The sequence below is a fragment of the Malus sylvestris genome, chromosome 4 (assembly GCF_916048215.2).
Source record: "Malus sylvestris chromosome 4, drMalSylv7.2, whole genome shotgun sequence".
Lineage (NCBI taxonomy): Eukaryota > Viridiplantae > Streptophyta > Magnoliopsida > Rosales > Rosaceae > Malus > Malus sylvestris.
Window position 1 is genome coordinate 11,357,780 of NC_062263.1, and position 20,604 is coordinate 11,378,383.

At 38.4% G+C, this 20,604-nt stretch overlaps 1 protein-coding gene across 1 annotated transcript; it reads left to right on the top strand.

Moving 5' to 3' along the window:
• The first annotated feature begins 2,140 nt into the window (after positions 1-2,140).
• Positions 2,141-6,310, top strand: LOC126617756 (proline--tRNA ligase, chloroplastic/mitochondrial-like). The gene is made up of 11 exons (XM_050285807.1): positions 2,141-2,535; positions 2,621-2,677; positions 2,780-2,890; positions 3,004-3,090; positions 3,190-3,303; positions 3,389-3,595; positions 3,812-3,949; positions 4,878-5,039; positions 5,342-5,541; positions 5,775-5,858; positions 5,980-6,310. Exons 1-11 carry the CDS (start codon positions 2,194-2,196, stop codon positions 6,119-6,121), a joined length of 1,644 nt encoding a protein of 547 aa, XP_050141764.1. The 5' UTR covers positions 2,141-2,193; the 3' UTR covers positions 6,122-6,310.
• Positions 6,311-20,604: the final 14,294 nt, after the last annotated feature.

Sequence of the window (20,604 nt, forward strand, 5' to 3'; positions counted from 1 at the left end):
TGACGTGGAAAATGTGTTTAAATTTAAACCTAAAGTGCCTAAATACAAGAGTGTTCTTGTGAGCGGGAATGAACCTATTTCACACGTGATGGCAGAGCATAATTAAAGTAGAGTAAGGTAAAGTAAGAGTTATACCATCAAAGGAAGCCATATATACTGAGATTTGCTAGGAATCCTCGTCGATACAAAAGTTCAGCTGCTAAAACCTGAAGGGGCGAAAAACAAGGGTGAGAGTGTCATGCTAGACATAGGTGGTCCTGTAAGGTTCGCCGGAAATATTGCACCATCTCAATGTTGTCGAGGAAGGAGGGAAAGACAGGGCAGTGATGGGTTGCTGAGGTGATGCTGGTGATGATGGACCGGTGTTACTGCACTCTGCACCAAGATTTGCCAATATTCCTTGTCGGCACAAAGGCTCTGCTACTAGAACCTGGAGGGGCAAAAAACAAAAGGGTGAATGGGCACAAAAACAAAGGTTTATAAAACACATATATTTTCTAAACACACTAACCCCTCACCATAAATCATGTATAGTTTCCAAAAAATCATACTACATATAAGTATGAAACAACTATAAATAACAATGATGCCAGAAATACGCCAAACTACAATATCTCAACAATAGCATAATTAAAACAGGTTGCTAATTAATCTACACTAGCACACAAGTTGAAGTCGCCTAATGCGACCTGTACGACTAAACTGATGCTCATCAATTTATGCTAGCACACGAGTTTGAGTTACCTAATGCAACCTGTGCAACATGACTGGATGTAATCATAATATACGCTATAGTGCTACAATCACGTGAAGACTGTTGCTATTTGCAGTCACCTACGAGTAGGAGTTGCCTAATACAATCTATACGATAGGACTGGCACCTACTTAGATTCAAGGTGAGCCTGCGGTGCTAAGGTGAACATACATGTGAAAGACTGGCCCTGGCCCTGAGTAAGCATTAACACCGAGGTGTAGCAATGATGAGCATAAAACACAAATATAGTCATGCCATAGTGATTCGATGGTTCTAATCAACATACTATCATTCATAGCCGTAAACATAATTATGACATTAATAATCATACCATACCTGTGCATCCCTTAGGATGTTACATATTTCATAAGTTCCGATGTTACGCTAATTCTTATAAACTTTAGTTTGATCCAGGCATATGTATAGGATTCTTTTTCAAATGTATAAATGGAAACTATCAACTATACACACACACACACACACACACTATGAAAAGGAAAAGACCCACTCATAGATCATGTCGTCGAATTGATCATGCCTTGTGGCATCGAGAGTCCTTGCAATGCGTTTCGCCTAGAAACAAAGCCATTTATGTAAATACGTAACATACTAATGTATAAATGCGTTTTCGTACAAAGTATAGCTAATTAAGAAACTATTTTAAAACGGTCGAATTTCGGAAAACGGAGGGCGGATTCGGGTTCGGCACGTCGAGCAACCTAAGGAGAGACCTCAAGTTCCTCCTAGTGCACCCACATGTGCCAAATGCAGAAAAGTTCCCATGCGCGCCCACGCATCGCGAGTACCACGTTACTCGCTTTACCCACGAAGACCTGCGATTACGTATAATTCTCACCCTATTTTACTGTACTGTACTTATGCTCTGACATCACTTGTGAAATGAGTTCATTCCCGCTCACTAGCGCACTGTTATATTTAGGCACTTTTATGTTTAAATTTATTCACATTTTCTATATCACTACACTTTATGGCTTCGTCACCTTTCAGGTGTCAGTCAACACAACTCGATTTGGAGTCCTAATGGACATTCCCGATCAGGATGTGTCAATTAACATTTAAAATTTAAATTTAGTGTAAAAAGAAGTTACATGAGTTTAAATAAAATTTTCCCTTTGGATATGCTGTTAGGAGAACGGTTGGAGTTGCCAAACTAGAAACAAAGTAAGTGAAGCCGAAGCAGAAACATATAAAGGCCCAAGCCCAGATAGATTGCCAAACCCAGCCCCGATCAAGAAGAATGACAAAAATCCAGCTCCTCAAACATTTCGGCCACAAATCCATCAGAGACCGTTAGATAATTAATCAACGGTCCATCAGTGAAGTCACCATTACAGATATTGTGCTCTCTCCCACTCAATACCCACGTCATAAACCTCATCTTCGTCACCTCCCGACTCTTCCCCGCGAGCCTCCAAAAAATGGTCGTCTCACCAAGACTCCCTTCTCTGAGCTCGCTCTTCTCGCCCGCCATCTCCCGCCGTCCTTCGTCACTTCTCCGCTGTCACCACCACCGCGTACGAAGACCCGTATGCTCCACCTCTTTCTCTGCTCAGAGCACGGTGTCGGAAACGAATGGCCGAGTCGACACTCAGACTCAGAACAGCAACCGAGTCGTGGACCGAGCCGTCACTCCTCGGTCACAGGACTTCAATGCTTGGTACCTCGATGTCATTGAGCAAGCAGAGCTCGCCGATTACGGTCCGGTTCGGGGCACCATGGTCATCCGTCCCTACGGTTACGCCATATGGGAAGCTATTCAGGTAATTCCAGCTCCGCCGCCTCTATTGGTTGCCGTAAATTTGTATTGAATTCAGGGGTTTGAAAGTAATTTTATGTATTCTGTAGGATTATCTGAATGTGAAATTTAAAGAGACTGGCCACAGTAACATGTATTTCCCACAGGTATTACAAATTTACAGTGAGTTTTCAATGTTATTGTAACTTTGATTAGTTAATGCTTACAAGTTGAAACTTCGATTTGTTTGATAATGCGGAATGCTGCAGTTTATACCGTATTCGTTTATAGAGAAAGAAGCTAGCCATGTTGAAGGGTTTAGTCCCGAATTAGCAGTTGTGACAATAGGAGGAGGGAAGGAGCTTGAAGAAAAACTTGTGGTATGTATCCTCTATCAACAAAACTTATCGGATTTCCGTTTTTGATTGTATGAAGTCAACTATTGTGTTCGAACAAGTAGAGTTACTGAATAACTATGACCGAAGGTGTGCAGGTTCGACCCACAAGTGAAACCATAGTAAATCACATGTTCACTCAGTGGATTCATAGTTACCGTGATCTTCCCCTTATGGTTAACCAAGTAAGATTGTTTGTCACATCAACTGCAACACACTTCAACTGTCATTTAAAGAAATTGTGGATTAACCTTTGGTCTTATATCACGTCTAATTTGATCCAGTGGGCGAATGTGACAAGATGGGAGATGCGGACGAAACCTTTTGTGAGGACACTTGAATTTCTTTGGCAGGAGGGTCATACAGCTCATGCTACTCCAGAGGAGGCAGAGAAAGAGGTCTGTATCTGACATAATGGTTGCCCCTAAAAAGCTGCAAAACAAGAGCCAGTTTTGTTTAATGCATTAGTGCTGCTGACTGCAGGCTATACAGATGATTGACGTGTATACAAAATTTGCTTATGAGCAAACTGCAATACCTGTTATTGCAGGTCGAAAGTCAAAAGTTGAAACATTTGCTGGTGCTGTTAGGACTTATACAATAGAGGGTATGATGGGTGATCGGAAGGCATTACAGGCTGGCACCAGCCACAATCTTGGGCAGAATTTTTCTCGTGCCTTTCAAACACAGGTACTTGAATATGCATGTGTGGTTCTTTCTTTGATTCCAAATGTTTCAACACATTGAAGTCTCATTTGTAGTATTCTATAGAAGAGAATATAATCTCTAGTTGTCCTTTTAAGTCTTCAATACATATCATTTTTTGCGATAATTGGCTATTGGTCTTATATGCTTTAATTGTATATGACCCATTTGACCAAAATGGCAAAATGTGTGCTTGCACAGTTTACTGATGAAAGTGGACAGAGGCAACACGTGTGGCAGACATCGTGGGCGGTTAGTACCCGTTTTGTTGGTGGTATTATCATGACCCATGGAGACGATACAGGTTTAATGCTTCCCCCAAAGATTGCACCAATACAGGTAAAGCTATAGCTGGAGACTTTATGCATTTTATGATACTAATGCATATTCCTAAAGTTGTGATGCTTTGATTATATGGATATGCATCCGCCTGCTATAAGACCGTCTATAGTCGTAGATCTTTTTCAAAGTATAATCTATTATACATCAAAGTCAGTACAATTTCTGCTTTCTGAGAAGAATGTGCTGTCGTAGTATGAGGGTAGCTGGAAATTCTTTAGTTTAGTTAAAACTTAAAACTACAATTTATTGACATCTCATCATTGCTACTTTTATTTACTGCAAATGCAATGGATGTGAACTGACTAAATGAGAATAGGAGCAAAAGAAAGTTGGTGTAATCTTAAGTTATCTAAATATAGAAAATTTTCTAGATGAGCAATTTTGTTTATTCTTTGTCTCTCGCTATTGTATAGTGAATTCCGAAGGTGTGTCTAACAGCTTGGAAAGTTACGAGTATGGAGAGAAAAACTATAATCCATTTATGACGTTGCAATCCAAGAAACTCTGGTTTGACAAGTTAGAACTCCACGGACTTGGTTCTTTATGTTATTGCTTAATAGAATAGTAAATGGGTGATGATTCCTCTATGGATGTGGCCATCTAATCCATCAATGTCTGGGCTCCTTCTGTTTGAGAGTCTTTGTCCAGATTGTGTATTTGTCAACTTTGTAATGTATAGTTTGTTGTTTGGCGGAGAAAATTTTTGGAGCAAATTCTTTCTTTTGGTCTTCTTGTGTATAATAGTTGGATTAATAATTTCTCCTGCTCCACAAAATCATGTAGTTCTAGTATTCTTTGTTAAGAATAGATGCCTTGTTAAATTTCAATTGGATTGTCAATTGTCTAGAGTGTTTCAAACTTCACATGCCAAGTTTGTAGGCATGCATGCCTTTTCTTCTCAAAAACATTCATTGGTTGCTTCTAGGTGGTGATCACACCAATTTGGAAGAAGGATGACGATAGAGAAGGAGTTCTGAATGCTGCATCATCAGTAAAAGAAGCATTGCAGACTGCAGGCATTAGAGTTAAACTCGATGACTCTGATCAGAGAACCCCAGGATGGAAATTCAATTTCTGGGAGATGAAGGTTTGTATTCATTCTTATGAGTGAAGAGCATCTTTTATATTTACAAGTTCTCAGAGAGATGAGTTGAAAAGCTATCATCTATTAGCCATCTCTTCATTCTCATTGTTTGACTTGTCTTGCATGAGATAACTCTTGGGATGTTCGCCCGACACTTGTATGAATAAAATCTGCCTTTTCTCTTTCTTTAACTGGCATTGGTGAATTGTGAATGTATATTGGATCTATTCTTGTAAGATAAAAATGGATGGCTGACAATGTTCTCTTATTGTCAATTATCTCATCAACACCCCTTGATTTTGTAGGGAGTCCCTTTAAGAATTGAAATTGGCCCTCGTGATGTTTCAAGCCAGACTGTGGTTATATGTAGAAGAGATGTTCCTGGAAAGCAAGGGAAGGTCTTCGGAATATCCATGGAGCCCTCAATTTTGGAGGCTCATATCAAGGACAAGTTGGATGAGATCCAGTCATCACTTTTGGAAAAAGCAAAATCATTCCGAGATTGGTGTGTTCTTGCTCCAAAATTAATTACTCTATAGTCTAAATATGCTTTCTCCTTCAGAGTTTATGAAACAGTACTAGTAAAGTAATTTATAGTAACACGTATTACTTCACTTTATAGTCTTAAGATGCTTTCTCCTTCTTATGCTCCTAACATGTATTGCTTTTGCACTTTGTTGGAAAATTATGTAGGTATTGACTTGAAGAATGTTTAATATATATTTTTTTCGTTTGCAGTAATATTGTTGATGTCAGCTCATATGATGAACTCAAAGTTGCAATCTCCCAGGGCAAATGGGCAAGAGGTCCTTGGTCGGCTAGGTATGTTTGTTCCCGACTTCTTTTAAAATGGATTGATTCACTAATTGCATAATGAATGCTATGACTAGCTGGGGTGAATTGCTTTTCTATTATTAATATGTATCTCCAATAATTGGTGCAGTGACGAAGATGAGTTAAAAGTAAAAGAAGAAACAGGGGCAACCATTAGGTGTTTTCCTTTTGAACAGCCGCAAGATATTAAAACATGCTTGATGACTGGTAACCCAGCGGAGGAAGTAGCTATATTTGCAAAGTCATACTAAAAAAGAGTTTTCAGTCTTCCTTTGGAACTGATGTTGTCGGGTGCACGGATGATCTTTGTTCTCTGCTTTGTCATACTTCCAATACTTTCTTCTTAATTGTAATTTACAGGTAATTTACAGGAAGTGATGTGGATTTGTTTTCATGCAACATATCATTTGCTATGGAATGCGAAAGTGGTTCATGTGCTAGTTTCCTTGGTTCTCATCTTTGAATTGGTTTTAGTTTGATGTGTTGTCTTGATTTTTTGCATTCGGGAAGGAACACTAAAAAGCGTAGCTGCCCAGAAATAAATGGATGTTCATATCGAATTTTCTGATAGATTGGTCGGCTTAGTTAGCCGGAGTTTTTCAGTATACGAGCTTGCGTACAGTTAAGAAAATGACGTTTAAAACAAGATAAAACCATATCAGCTGTGAAAAAGAGATCGTAAGGTTTTTACTCATCAATGTATTCTTTTTGAAGTTATGATCATAATCATCGACTGATGACTGCTGTTTCAAATGCGTTGACGCAGTTACGGTTCTCTGATGTTTGGATTTACAGGTGTATCAAATGTGTTGACGCATTTTCATTTTTCCCATATACATATCGATACAGGGATATCGTACGTGATCAGTGGTGTTGATAGGACTAATTACTATGCCTTTTTATCATTTTACATCACAATACCGGTGGCTTGATCACAGATTCCTTCCCAGTCAAGCAGCTTCGGAGGCCGATCACTTAGCAGAGGGGAAGAGGGACTGCCATAAGCATTTCGGCGACTGTTCCCACAGCCTAGGCTTTCTCTTGTGCTCACCCCTGTCGTTGGGTACGTCCCGCTTGCATACATGCAAAGAACCTGTATGAACAAACCCTAGAATTAGTAGGAATATACATGCTAAAGAAGACAATGTTACTGGTAGAGAAAATTGTAGGGCAAAATGAATTTCGTCCGGCAAAACTAGGAAAACAAAAGAAGTTAGAGCATCCCAGAATTAACCGTTTACTAGATGCTTAGAGAAGTTAACTTCAAGGAGCTAAACAGAAGAAAGAGAGAGATTTAGGATTCATTAGAGTATATTATACCATATAGTACTACTTAGGTAGGTAGGTAGCTAGGTTTTTACTTTAGTTAGTAGGGCGAAAAGTCAAAACATATGGAGATCGTTAGACCATCTCCAACCGCCCTCTGGTTCTCTAAGAAATTAATATTTTAATAATGAAAAGTGCAGGGTCATATTTCTTACCATCTCCAACTGAGGGCCAGGCCAAGCATAATCCTGTCACAAAAAAACCATCTCCAACCGAGGGTCAAAGGACCATAAGGCCAACCATAATTTATTATTTTAATTGAATTACTATGGTTACTTAAATTAAATTACCTCAATAATTTTATGTTATGGATTGTCAATAATTTTCATGTTGTTAAATGTTTTTAAAAATGTTGTTTAAGTTTCATGTTGTTAAATTTTATGTTGTTTAATGTTACTTAATGTTTTTAATGTTGTTTAATATTGTTTAATATTGTTCAATGTTGTTTCATGTTACTTAATGTATAAAAAAATATAATAAATAAATAAAAATTGTAAAAAAAAAATATCAAATATGACATCATCATGTGGCCTGGCCCAAGGCCGGCCGGTTAGCCCTTTGGGCATTTTTTGTCCAGTAAGCCCATAAGCTCTTTGGCCCTTTTTTGTCCAGTGTGGCCCACGAGCCCTTTGGCCTGACCCTCAGTTGGAGACGATTTTCGGACTATTTTCAGCCCTCTGGACCCTTCGGTTGGAGATGGTCTTAGGAGACGGATTGTCGTATGGTTAGTACAATCAACATCTTAGGTTCATTGACATTTTTTTAGATGGTAAAAATTCGCAGGGCAAACCTACTTCCGTTGGGCAAAAATTTGGTGCCAAGGGATAATTTGGCGCACTAATTATAAAGATTTATTGTCGAATGGCTTGTTCGTCAGGTAAGTTGAATATAACCAAGGACAATTTGTACAAACTTAATTATGTTGATTAAATTCGTTCAATAAAATCAAAATATACTTTAGACCCTTTGTGATTTTGCTGGACACGCGTGTAGACACAGTATGCTACTCCGTGATCTAACTTAATCTTGAATTGTCCAATTCGGGCAGTTCGGGAGTGTACTAGTATGTGTTTAGGGTTTGCGATGAACTTGGCTAAGTTTTGTTTGCGAAAAATTTGGTTGTATCCTCCTATTGTTCTTCCATTACATAGTGGATATTTTTCTGTAATATTCATGTTGTACAGTTGAGGAACCTTGGGGAGATGCTGCTGAATTTTTTACAATTAGAAATAATCGGGTGATTTGCAAACCGCAATACAGAAAGTGCACTTTCGAATGGGATAAGATCTTCACCTGAGGCATAAGGGGGCAATGAAGCATATTTGAAATCATTTTGATGACTAAAATTTCTAAATACAGGAGTGATGGACAAGGAGTGGATCAATTTACAAAATCAAAGTTTTGTCCAATATATGGATGGGATTGATGATTTTATTAAATTTGCAAGGAATTATGTTAGTGTTCAGAACCGTATTCAATGTCCGTGCGTGAAATGGAATAATTGGTGTGGATGACAGTGGATGAAGCTCGATATCACTTATATTCAAAAGGGATGGTACACAGGTACTGCAATTGGACTTATCATGGGAATCGCTCATTACAATGTCAGCGTCCTCCGATAGTGGGATAGTTTGTCATGAACCTTCTCCATCAGGTCTTGTTGATGATGACCAAGAGATGGACATTTTGAATGATGCTCTTTCAAATGCTTCACTGAATATGGAAAAGGAGGGGTTCACTGACCCCGATAAGTACGAAAAATTGTTGAAGGAAGCTGTGTGCGATTTGTACCATGGTTGTGAAGATTTTTTCGTCCTCATAGCCGTTGTAGAGTTGATGCACATGAAAGTCTATATAATTTGACCAATCGGAACTTTGATATGATGATGGGTATTCTTAAATGTATGTTTCCAAAACCAAATCATTATGGGTCAAACAATATCTTAAAAGATCTCGGTTTAGGATATGACAACATCTATGCATGCAAAAACAATTGTATATTGTTCTACCATCAATTTTAGAAGTTAGACAAATGTACCAAGTGCAATGAGCCTTGATGTCAAAAGAACAAGATTCTGAATAAGGTGTTACGTTATTTTCCCCCTTATACCAAGATTATAAAGATATGAGATGACATAAGGAAGGACGGGTTGATGATGATGTGTTGCAGCACCTGGCTGATGGTGAAGTGTGGAAAGAATTTGATAAAATCTACTTCGATTTTGCTACAGAGCCAATGAATGTAAGACTAGGATTTGCTTCTAACGGCTTCAATCCGTATGGAAAATTTTCCAGTGAGCACATCAATTGGCCGGTGGTCATTATTCTTTATAATTTACCCCCTTAGAGGTGACTAAGATGTTCACGATGATGATGAGAATACTGACGATGACTAAGATTACGGAGCAACCACATTGTTGAACCACCACTAGAGTACGGAGCAACCACATTGTTGAACCACCACTAGAGTAGAGGTGCCCCCGAAATTGAAATAGATGCATTATCTATTAACCTTGGACACACACCACCAACTCAACGGAATTCCTTGCTTGAAGAAAGCATATGAGTATACGGATAGTGATTGAGGGTTTATTAATGTGCAATTACTGTCACAAACTATATTTAATGATCATTTATTTATTTATTTTTAAATCCACGGCCTTACGCGACAGATATTTGTCCTTTAAGTAATATTTATGCGATATTTTACATGACAAATAGTTTGTCTGGCAACTCGTTAGAGTATTAATCGAGCATAAATTAGGGTTTAGGGTATTTGTTGGGCACATATTTTATGTTTGTCGATGGAGGATCCGTCCTGTAAGTTTGTGGCCTTTTTTGACATATCCGAATCCATACACGATTTTTGGACTCTGTAAATTTAATTTCAGCAATCCAACCATCAACATTTAATCATATAAACTATGAGAGCATATAGGCCAAAATTACACAAAAAAATTATTTCGACGTTAATTATTCAACGGTTACCAACTGGCAATGAACCTTGTCTTCTATTAGAGATCAAAGCACATTCACAAAAGATATCACTACATAAGAGATGCATTGCAAAAAAATATCATCACTATTGTTTTCTACAAATTTGAGGAACTTGGTAGACATCTTCACGAGGGCCTTGCCAAAAGACATGCTCATAAGTATGCTTGGAGTTAAATCACCACCAAGTTTAAAAGGGAGTGTTGAAGTATAAGCTTGTTGCAGATCAAATTCATCTTTGAAGTTCTGCATTTTGTTTTTTGGTTTTGTTCTTGTTTCAATGTTTAAATTCTTAGTTGCAATGTACGGTAAGATTAACACATTTTGATGGTTAGATTCGTGACAACTGTTATATCAATCAAGAGCATCTTCAATAGAGATGTCAAAAGATAAATGTCAAATGTTAATTTGATGGCTGATGTAGCAGTGTCAGATTTTTTATTTTTTCAATTGATATGTTTTTTTGGTTGAGTAATGCTAGGGAGACTAAAGTTATAGACAAAGTTTTGGAAACTAAAGGACATAAAAGTTGATGATTGGTTTGTTACTTAAACGTTGATAAACGTGCTTATTCCTATTGGTGACACATCATTTAGTTTGCGAATTTAGTCTCCCTAATATTACCCTTCTTAGTTCTATTGATATTTGTAGGATCCATTTTAAAAAGAAATCAATTAAAATAAATTTTCCAGATCTATAGTTGGTGTATTAATAAGGGAAGGGGATCCTCTTTGGATTCCTTTCCATCTGAGCCTACTAACCACACAATCCGGGCTCTTGAAATTTGATCAAACAGTTAAAAACAGGAGGCCCCATTAAAAGTTATAATAACTTTAGCCGTTTGATCAAATTTTAAGGGCCCAGTAGGCTTAGATGAAAGAGATTAGGAGAAGATCCCCTTCCATTAATGAGACCCACACAATAAAATAATTGAAAATTATTTGACATCACCTTTTCTCATATATCAAATTTGACTTCTGAAAACTCATATGTCAATTCATGTAGGATTAATATATTAATTGGAGCTTGCTCTTACTTTCAAATTTGATTACAAGACATTCCACTAAGGTTTTGACATCTCATTTAGAAATGGTCTAAATCACTTAAGTTGTCGGTGTGCAATGCACGTGACTTTGTCATGCTTGGGGCGTTTGAGGTTGCAAAGACTATAACCTCCACAGTAGCCATGTGATGTAATCAAATCTGATGAATGAAACAGTGTCTCCCAATTCTCTTTCTCCCTCCTCTTTCGTTCATTGCCTGCACTGTCTGAATCAAATATTTTTTTTATTTCCAGTTGCAAGTAATGAACATAAATTAATCATACAAATTCCATCAAACATTAACAGTTTGTTTTGTCCTAGTTTAAATTGGTTGAATTGTTGTTTCTAATTTAGGCTTGGACTTGTCCTTGATTGTTTCTTTCTGCTGAAATTGAGTTGGAGCCGCGTCGTGCCATAGTCGAAGTCTGAAGTTTGCAACCTTGGAGATCTTCCCCGCCGTCTGATCAGATCTCGCTGCTGCCTGACCACGACTTGGTGGATTCTCTACTGCCAGAATTCGTACAAACCATTCAACTAGACACATGACCATAAAAACTAACTAGTAAACAAGTATGAAGGTAACAGAAGCAACTGATGCATTCATTCGATTTATGACAATTGATCGCATGTAATTTATCAATCACTTTACCATGACAGTGACTTGACTTGACTTGACTTGAGTAACATCACAATTCGTATAAAAGTAAAATAGACTCACAAATATCGTGACATAATGTTGAAACCCCAAACATGGGTCCTACTCAATCATATATATCTATATGACCTAGCCTAATAAAAGTGGTAGAGAGACTGGAGACTCTTTTCCAGGTCTTCTGCAACTTGTAAACGGTCACCTCCAATCGCCAATAAGTTATGTATACCTTTCTTTCTGTATTTGTATAATTATAAATATAAGGGAGAGGTAGTTGTGATAGAACTCAGGAGCCCTCTAGCAAACATGTTCATTTTGTTATTTTTGGTGTGAGATTAGAAGATAAAGAACACATTAGACAGTTTGAATTTGGAATGCGCAATAGAGATGTAAACGCAAAATTTCAAAATTTATGTGTCTACAAGAGGGTTAGGGTTCATGGCTAGTCCTTTACTGCAACTGATTGCCCCAAGGCCTATTCTTTTCAACTACTAGAACATCATTGATTTCAGAAAACACTACCTTTTTCTTCCTGCTTGATTTTTAGATTTTATTTCTTAGAACATAGCTATGTAATTAGGAGCATGGTTGAAGAGTAAACTTAATTGCCCCGTTCTCCGGTCCGTGGATTTTATTTTTTAGATTTTATTCCAATATGAAATTACAATTGACATACATTAAGGACCAGGTTTCCAATTTAAAGAATGAAGTACATGCAAACCTATGAAACTAATTTCAACGATCCAATTGTCATACTTGTTTGTATATGCTTCGAGATTGCATAAGCCAAAAATCGCACAAAACAAACATCCAGAGATCAAATACAACAACAACAACAACAAAGCCTTTTCCCACTAAGTGGGGTCGGCTATATGAATCCTAAAACGCCATTGCGCTCGGTTTTGTGTCATGTCCTCTGTTAGATTCAAGTACTCTAAGTCTTTTCTTAGGGTCTCTTCCAAAGTTTTCCTAGGTCTTCCTCTACCCCTTCGGCCCTGAACCTCTGTCCCGTGGTCACATCTTCGAACCGGAGCGTCAGTAGGCCTTCTTTGCACATGTCCAAACCACCGTAACCGATTTTCCCTCCTCTTTCCTTCAATTTCGGCTACTCCTACTTTACCTCGGATATCCTCATTCCTAATCTTATCCTTTCTCGTGTGCCTACACATCCAACGAAGCATCCTCATCTCCACTACACCTACGTGTTGATGCTTCACCGCCCAACATTCTATGCCATACAGCATTGCCGGCCTTATTGCCGTCCTATAAAATTTTCCCTTGAGCTTCAGTGGCCTACGACGGTCACACAACACACCGGATGCACTCTTCCACTTCATCCATCCAGCTTGTATTCTATGGGTGAGATCTCCATCAAATTCTCCGTTCTTTTGCAAGATAGATCCTAGGTAGCGAAAACGGTCGCTCTTTGGTATTTCCTGATCTCCGATCCTCACCCTTAACTCATTTTGGCCTCCGTTTGCACTGAACTTGCACTCCATATATTCTGTCTTTGATCGGCTTAGGCGAGGACCTTTAGATTCCAACACTTCTCTCCAAAGGTTAAGCTTCATGTTTACCCCAAAGAATATCATCTTAAATATTAAGTTTGTGATCTTCGCTAGATTGCTTCGGTCATTAGTGTGGATAAGTATGTAAATGGATAGAGACAGGAAGCAAACACAAGATGTACGTGGTTCACCCAGATTGGCTACGTCCACGGAGTAAAGGAGTTCTCATTAATTGTGAAGGGTTTACACAGTATATAGGTTCAAGCTCTCCTTTAGTGAGTACAAGTGAATGATTTAGTACAAATGACATTAGGAAATATTGTGGAAGAATGATCTCGTAATCACGAAACTTTTAAGTACCGAAGTGTGGTATCGTCTTCACTTGCCTTATCTGTCTCATAGGTAGATGTGGCATCTTCTTTGGAAGTACTCTTCCTCCCTCCAGGGGTGGTATCTTTAACTGGTGGAGATGCACAAGGTAATGTATCAATTTCACTTGATGCTTACTTGTAATTTCAGGCTTGGTCAAACGCGATACAAACCATGTAGTAGGAGTCCCCCAAGTTGCCGAGCTAGGGGATCTGCTGAAAGAGGTGACAGACAAGGTAAGCAATCAGAGCTCCAAGCAATCAGTCCCAGATCAGAAGTTTGATTTCGAGTTCCGGCTGATTGTTATCCTTCTCCTTATCTTGCAGGTAGCATGAAGGATAAAGAGAAGAAAAGGAGAAAGGGTGATATGAGATACTTTTGCTTTTGAAGAAGTAACTTTCCACAGGCTTATTCTTGAACTGGGCTTGAGGGTTTTCTTGTTTCCGCCAGAGTATAAGGCCGACTGAAGAATTTGAGGGTCAAAACAAGTCCATCAAATCTAGAGTACGTTCGACTCTGCTGATATGGGATACTTTTGCTGTTGACAAAGTAGTGGATGTATCGGCACGTGTTCTGTTGCGCTTGTCTCCACATGCTTCCTTGTATCCTTCTCACTTGCCCTATTTGTTCCTCAGGCAGATGTGGTATCTTCTCGGGAAGCATAAGATGTTGAAGATGAGTACTCGAGAGCAATGGGGTTCCAGGCAGCCAGTTCCAGATTAGAAGCTTGATTCCAAGTGCTGACTGATTGCTCTCTTTCTCCTTGTCTTGCAGGTAAGAACAAGGCCAAAGGAAAAGACAGGGAAAAAACATGATATGGGATACTCTTGCTTTTAACCCTGATGATATGAGATATTCTTGCTCTAGTGTAGCTTGTTTGTAGAGGTATTCTCGGGGGGAAAGAAAGCTGAGTATTTCGAGAGGCTTCGTTGGGAGTGCCCTCTCAGATATGAGGAAGGGTTGAGCATTTTTGCAGGTCTGCCTGTCCGTTAAGGATGGAGGTCGACATATATAGGAGTTTCCCTAACAAGGAGTAATACTATTCTTTTACCCTGCTTGGTCATAGCACGGTAGTGGGAGCTGCCAGCTTCACGTGTTTTAACTCTGTCAGAGCACTTTGAAAAAGTGGTATGTGGTATCTGGAAAGCTGATGTTACGTGTGAAGATTACATACAAGCTTTATCTAAGGAGATCTGGCTCTCGAAGTTGAGAAAGCGGTGTGAGGATTATAGACAAGCTTTATCTAAGGGGCTCTCGAAGTTGAGAAAGCGGTGCCTCTTCGGTTTTCGAACAAGCAATCCTGTCGGGGATCTGTCTCTCGAGATTCAGAGAACGGTGCATCTTCGATTTTTGAGAAAGCAATCCTGCTAGGAGTCTGGCTTTCGAGATTCGGAGAGCGGTGTCTCGTCGCTTTTTGAGAAAGTAATCATGTTGGGAGTCTGGCTCTCGAGATTCGGAGGACGGTGCCTCTTCGATCTTGAAGCAAGCAATCTTGTTGGGAGTGTTTTCTCGAATATGAGTAAAGGTTAGGCCTGTTTGCTAGTCTACCTTGCCACGGAGCACAGAGGTTGACCCACAGGGACTTTCCAATTATCCAGCAATGGTCCTGTTCCTTTACCCTTGTGGGTAATAATATGGTAGCTAGACCTTCAAAATTTATGTGTCTAAACTTTGTTAGTGTTGTTTCTTTGCTATTCTTTTACCTTTCTTGGTCATAGTGATGTAATGGGAGCTGTAAGCTTCACGTGTCTAAACTTTGTCAGAGATTTTTGGCAAAGTTATCTGTGGTACCCGTGAGCTGATGTTGCATGTGGAAAGTGAATGATTGAACAATAACATTCACGTGCTTTCTACTTCACTAGAAATCTTCGACAGAATGCCCGTAATTTTCGCAAAGTTGAGTGTGCATGTGACAGGTGCTGACAAGGCTGAAAAGCCAGGTGCCTCTTCGATTTCTGAGATCGGCCCTCGTGGTCTCTGAGCAGCCCAGCTTTTGAGATCGGCCCTCGTGGTCTCTGACGCTTTACCCTTAGGGTATTCCCGTAATTTCACGTAATAAAATTATAATTTTTTTTTACTTTTTATGGACGGGCTGTTACAATCTACCCTCCTAAAAAAATTTCGTCCCCAAAATTTAAAATGATCAACTAAATGTAGAATACTCAAAATTAAAGAGAGATATGTACGTAAATACATACACGAGGAAGACATCAAGTTGTAGCGACTACATAAAAGAGAATACCATTCTGTCACGATCGGAGTGCAGTGATTTCTTTTTCATGCCTCCAAACTCAAACTTTCATTCTCTTTCAAAACAATACTATAGTAAGAACCCTTTACGAAAGCATCAAGTCAAAATGGACACATTTAAAGCAAAATTGAACATTGAAAATTTTCACCCACACACTCGTAGCTTTACCTACTCTGAAGGTAAGTGTATAATAATATTGGGTTAAGCCCATCAATAAATAAACGACTAAATGTAACCGGTTGAGGTTGCAATATTACCATCTTGTCTCTCATTGGAGAAATACCCATACCTCGTCTGAACAAGCCTCAAGCATGCTCACGCACTACTTTTTCAGGCAACCTCGTCAATACCAAAACATTTCCATGTCACAATCTCCATCATTCTAATACCTACCCACAACTCTCTGCTGCAACTCACATATTGTTACCATATCTCAAAAGGTACCGTACTCATAACCAAGAATGTAACCTCAGTTACACATAACTCTAACAAGGCTAAGTGTTTAACAATCAGATACTGTGTATAAGTCCCTGTATATCGACTCTAATGGTATCATAGCCAACCATAGTTACAAGTAACTAAAATAGAGATAATGGTATGTTACACCCATACAACTCTTGAGGCGAGCAAAATGCAACATGTCCACTAAAGTCTGAGTAACTCGCTTTAATCTAATCGTTAGTTTAGGGGTGGAAATGTGATACTAAACATCTAATACTTACAGCCTTGAAAAAGACTTCTAAAGGCTTAGAAGTGAAACACGTAACATGGTGAAATATAAATACACCAAGATGATAATCTTATTGGGTTTTTGATTGCCATAACTCGTATAAAAGCCTAGGAGCAGCTTTCTCATAATGCCCTCATCCTCCGAAAGCAATAGAGAAGAAACTATGGTTGTCCAGAAAGTTTGGATTTTATTTCTTCAAACAACTTTCCTACTCTAACCAAAGGCAGAATGCCTAGATTGAAAATTCTCTTCCAACACATCAAATGGAGCCTCAATTTTAATTTCAGTTTTATCTCCACATTTGATCATATCACGAACTAGGACTTTTAGATTATGTCCCACGGATAAGTTAACAACAACCCACTTCTATCTTAGTTGCCTTCACAAGTGTCTCGTTGTTGAAATTTCAACGCCCATTTTAAGAAATAAATCATCGCCTATACTTTAAGTTTTAAGGCTAGAAGAATATTGCTTTCTACTTAAGTAAAACTACCACCAATTGGAACACCACATGAGCGTAACAATGGTTCAACATCACGATTATTGATTTTCACATTTTCTACACATACAAAATATCTCGAACTAAGAGTGTATAATGATACTTCCCCACTCCATTCATATAACAAAATGATTATAATCATTCGAACCATTTCTTGATAGATTATAGGTAACTCCATATCGATACTCGTATTTTCCAACTGAAATAGAATAGGACAAGCTGAAAGTGTTCAAAAGTAAATATGTCCTTTTCAAAAAGTAAGTGTATTTAAGAAGTTCTAAGGTTGATAAAGATTTTAGACACGTTCTCCATAGAGGAATGTCATTCGATTTCCAAGCAAGGATGATAATTGCTAATTTTAAGTAACGGATAAAATAATTCATTCCAAATGGTTCTATACATTGGTACAACTACTATGAATTCAACAAGCTTTATGAGAAAACTCTGAGTTTCAAAAGTTTGTTACATAGACTACCAATTTGAAATAGGATTTGTGCGAAAAGATTCAAGAAAACTAATGTAGTACGAAGAAGTGGAATGGTGGTATCCTCTCGAATATCGCCAAGGAATCAAAACTATTTTTGATTTCTACTCTCAAAAGGTTTAATAATGATGGTTAACAATAATGATGAGATTGACCTATAAATTTATGGCGATACACCAATAATGATACATTAGCCCCATGTTAGGGCCATCAACTAGTCTCAATTCCACACCTTTCCTTGGCAAAAAAGTTCTTTGTTTATAATCTAGAGACACTCACCAAAATAATCTTCTAAAGATCGACGAGTCATCAACTCTGCCCAAAACTTAGGAACGACTAACATATTTTTCCGTATTCGACGAGGTGGTAAGATTCAAACATTAGACTCGAGAACCAAGAATGCTCACATCACATGTGTGATGAACGCAATACTGCCCAACTTATGCTCTGATACCAAACTGACACACCTCGACCCGGGATGTCCACTAGGACTCCAAATTGAGCTGTGCTGGCCGACACCTGGAGGGTGACGAAGTCAAAAAGTATGATGATGTGAAAAAAAATGTGAATAAATTTAAACCTAAGAGTGCCTAAATACCAGAATGCACTGGCGAGCGGGAATGAACCCATTTCACACGTGACGTTAGAGCATAAGCAAGTACAGTAGTGTGAATTAAGAATCATACTCGCGAAATAATCTCCAATACTAAGAATCGCCACGAATCTTCAACAATAAGAAAGCGTAGCTAATAAAACCTGGAGGGTGAAAACAAAACAAGGGTGAGTGGTCCTGGAAATAAAATTTTAATAGAAACCATAAAAAACATTATAACCCCTCGCTACGACACTTGTATAGTTTCCCGAAAAATCATAAATATACCACAACACATCATTTCGTCAGCAATATCAATAATCATGTGATTAATAACCCATACTAGCACCCGAGTCAGAGTCACCTATGGTGACCTGTACGACTGCATCCATATCTCATCAATCAATGTTAAATCATAAGTCGGAGTCACCTATAGTGACCCGTACGACTTACCCATATCTCATCACATATGCTAGCTCATTACATATCTCATCATATATGCTAGCTCATCACATATCTCATCACATATGCTAGCTCATCACATATTTCATCATATATGCTAGCTCATCACATATCTCATCATATATGCTAGCTCATCACATATCTTATCATATATGCTAGCTCATCACATATCTCATCATATATCCTAGCTAATTACATATTACATCATATGTGCTAGCTCATCACATATCTCATCATATATGCTAGCTCATCACATATCTCATTACATATGCTACCTCATAAGTCGGAGTCACCTCTAGTGACCTGTACGATCTCATCACATATGCTACCTCATAAGTCGGAGTCACCTCTAGTGACTTGTACGACTTATCCATAGCTCAATAAGTATACCTGCACACGAGTCGGAACCACCTAAAGTGGTCTGTATGACAAGACTGGGTGTAAATAAATATGCTAAAGTGCTACAATCACGTGAAGACTGTGCGAATAATCGTGGGTCACCTACAAGTTGGAACCACCTATAGTGGTCTGTACGACAGGACTGTGCACCTACCTTAGATCCAAGATGAGCGTAAGGTGGGGGAGGTGAACATCACGTGAAAGACTGTTCCTTGGCCACAGGCGGGAGCACTAACACCGGGGTGCAGGTTTATGAGCTTTAAATGCATCTCATGTGACATATACAACTCATAGGCAACTTGTACGACAATGTCAAAGTTGCCTAATGTGATCATGCCATAACTCAATCATTTCAACTAATACCATAACTCACCTGAAGTTACTTGCGTGTTCTGCGTTCATCTTGGCACTTTAAAGCATTAATAATAATTATGAGCAGGTAACATACATATGATTATACCATGATGCAATCTAATACTCAAGCATGACATAGCATTATCAATTACACACACACACACACACACACACACACACACACACACACACACACACACACATATATATATATATATATTATATGGCATAAAAATGCATAAGGTGTAATGCACTACTCTCAAACTATTTATTTTTGGGAATAATTATCGGGGGTAAGTCCAACTAAACTAGTTTAATTAACTATCATTACTTACATTTCCTTATTTCAGTTTCTTGATTTCCTTCCACATTGATTTATGACTAACATCCAATCACTAAAAACATAAGGTTAAACCCCATATTTTCACCAATTTCTTTCACATTGCTCAATTCCCAAACAATGTTTTTGTTTCAAATATTGTATGGCTGCATCTAACGTCTCGTTAGACTACCTAAGTGCCCAAAACAGGGATCAAGCCATTCGTAGTTCACATAAGTACTTCAGAGCATTTACAGGAATTATACGCAATAAGCAATTTGTAAACGTTGTGGAATTGTCAATTACACACACACACACACACACACACACACACACACATATATATATATATATTATACGATAAAAAAATGAAAATACCCACTTACCTGAGGTCCGCGCTACGACTCCCTAGCACGCATATCGTGACATCGTGAACCATCGTCACCTATGACCAATTATCAAATCACATCTCAGAGTTCTGACCGATAAAATGAAGGAAGATTTTGTGAAAAACAAGTTCATTTAAGCAACATCTATAGCATGCAATTAACAAATAAAAGGCGGAATCATGCTTGTATGCACTTAAAACAAAACATTAACCATGAAATTCAAAGCCTAGTAGATTGGTGAACCAAGACTCAACTCAAAACAAAGTGAGTTGAGATTTATACCTTTGTAGATTCCTCTTTGCATAAGCAAAGGCTAATCACCCAAAGAGAGGGCCTTCATTCCTTGCTTCTTAGATCTATGGA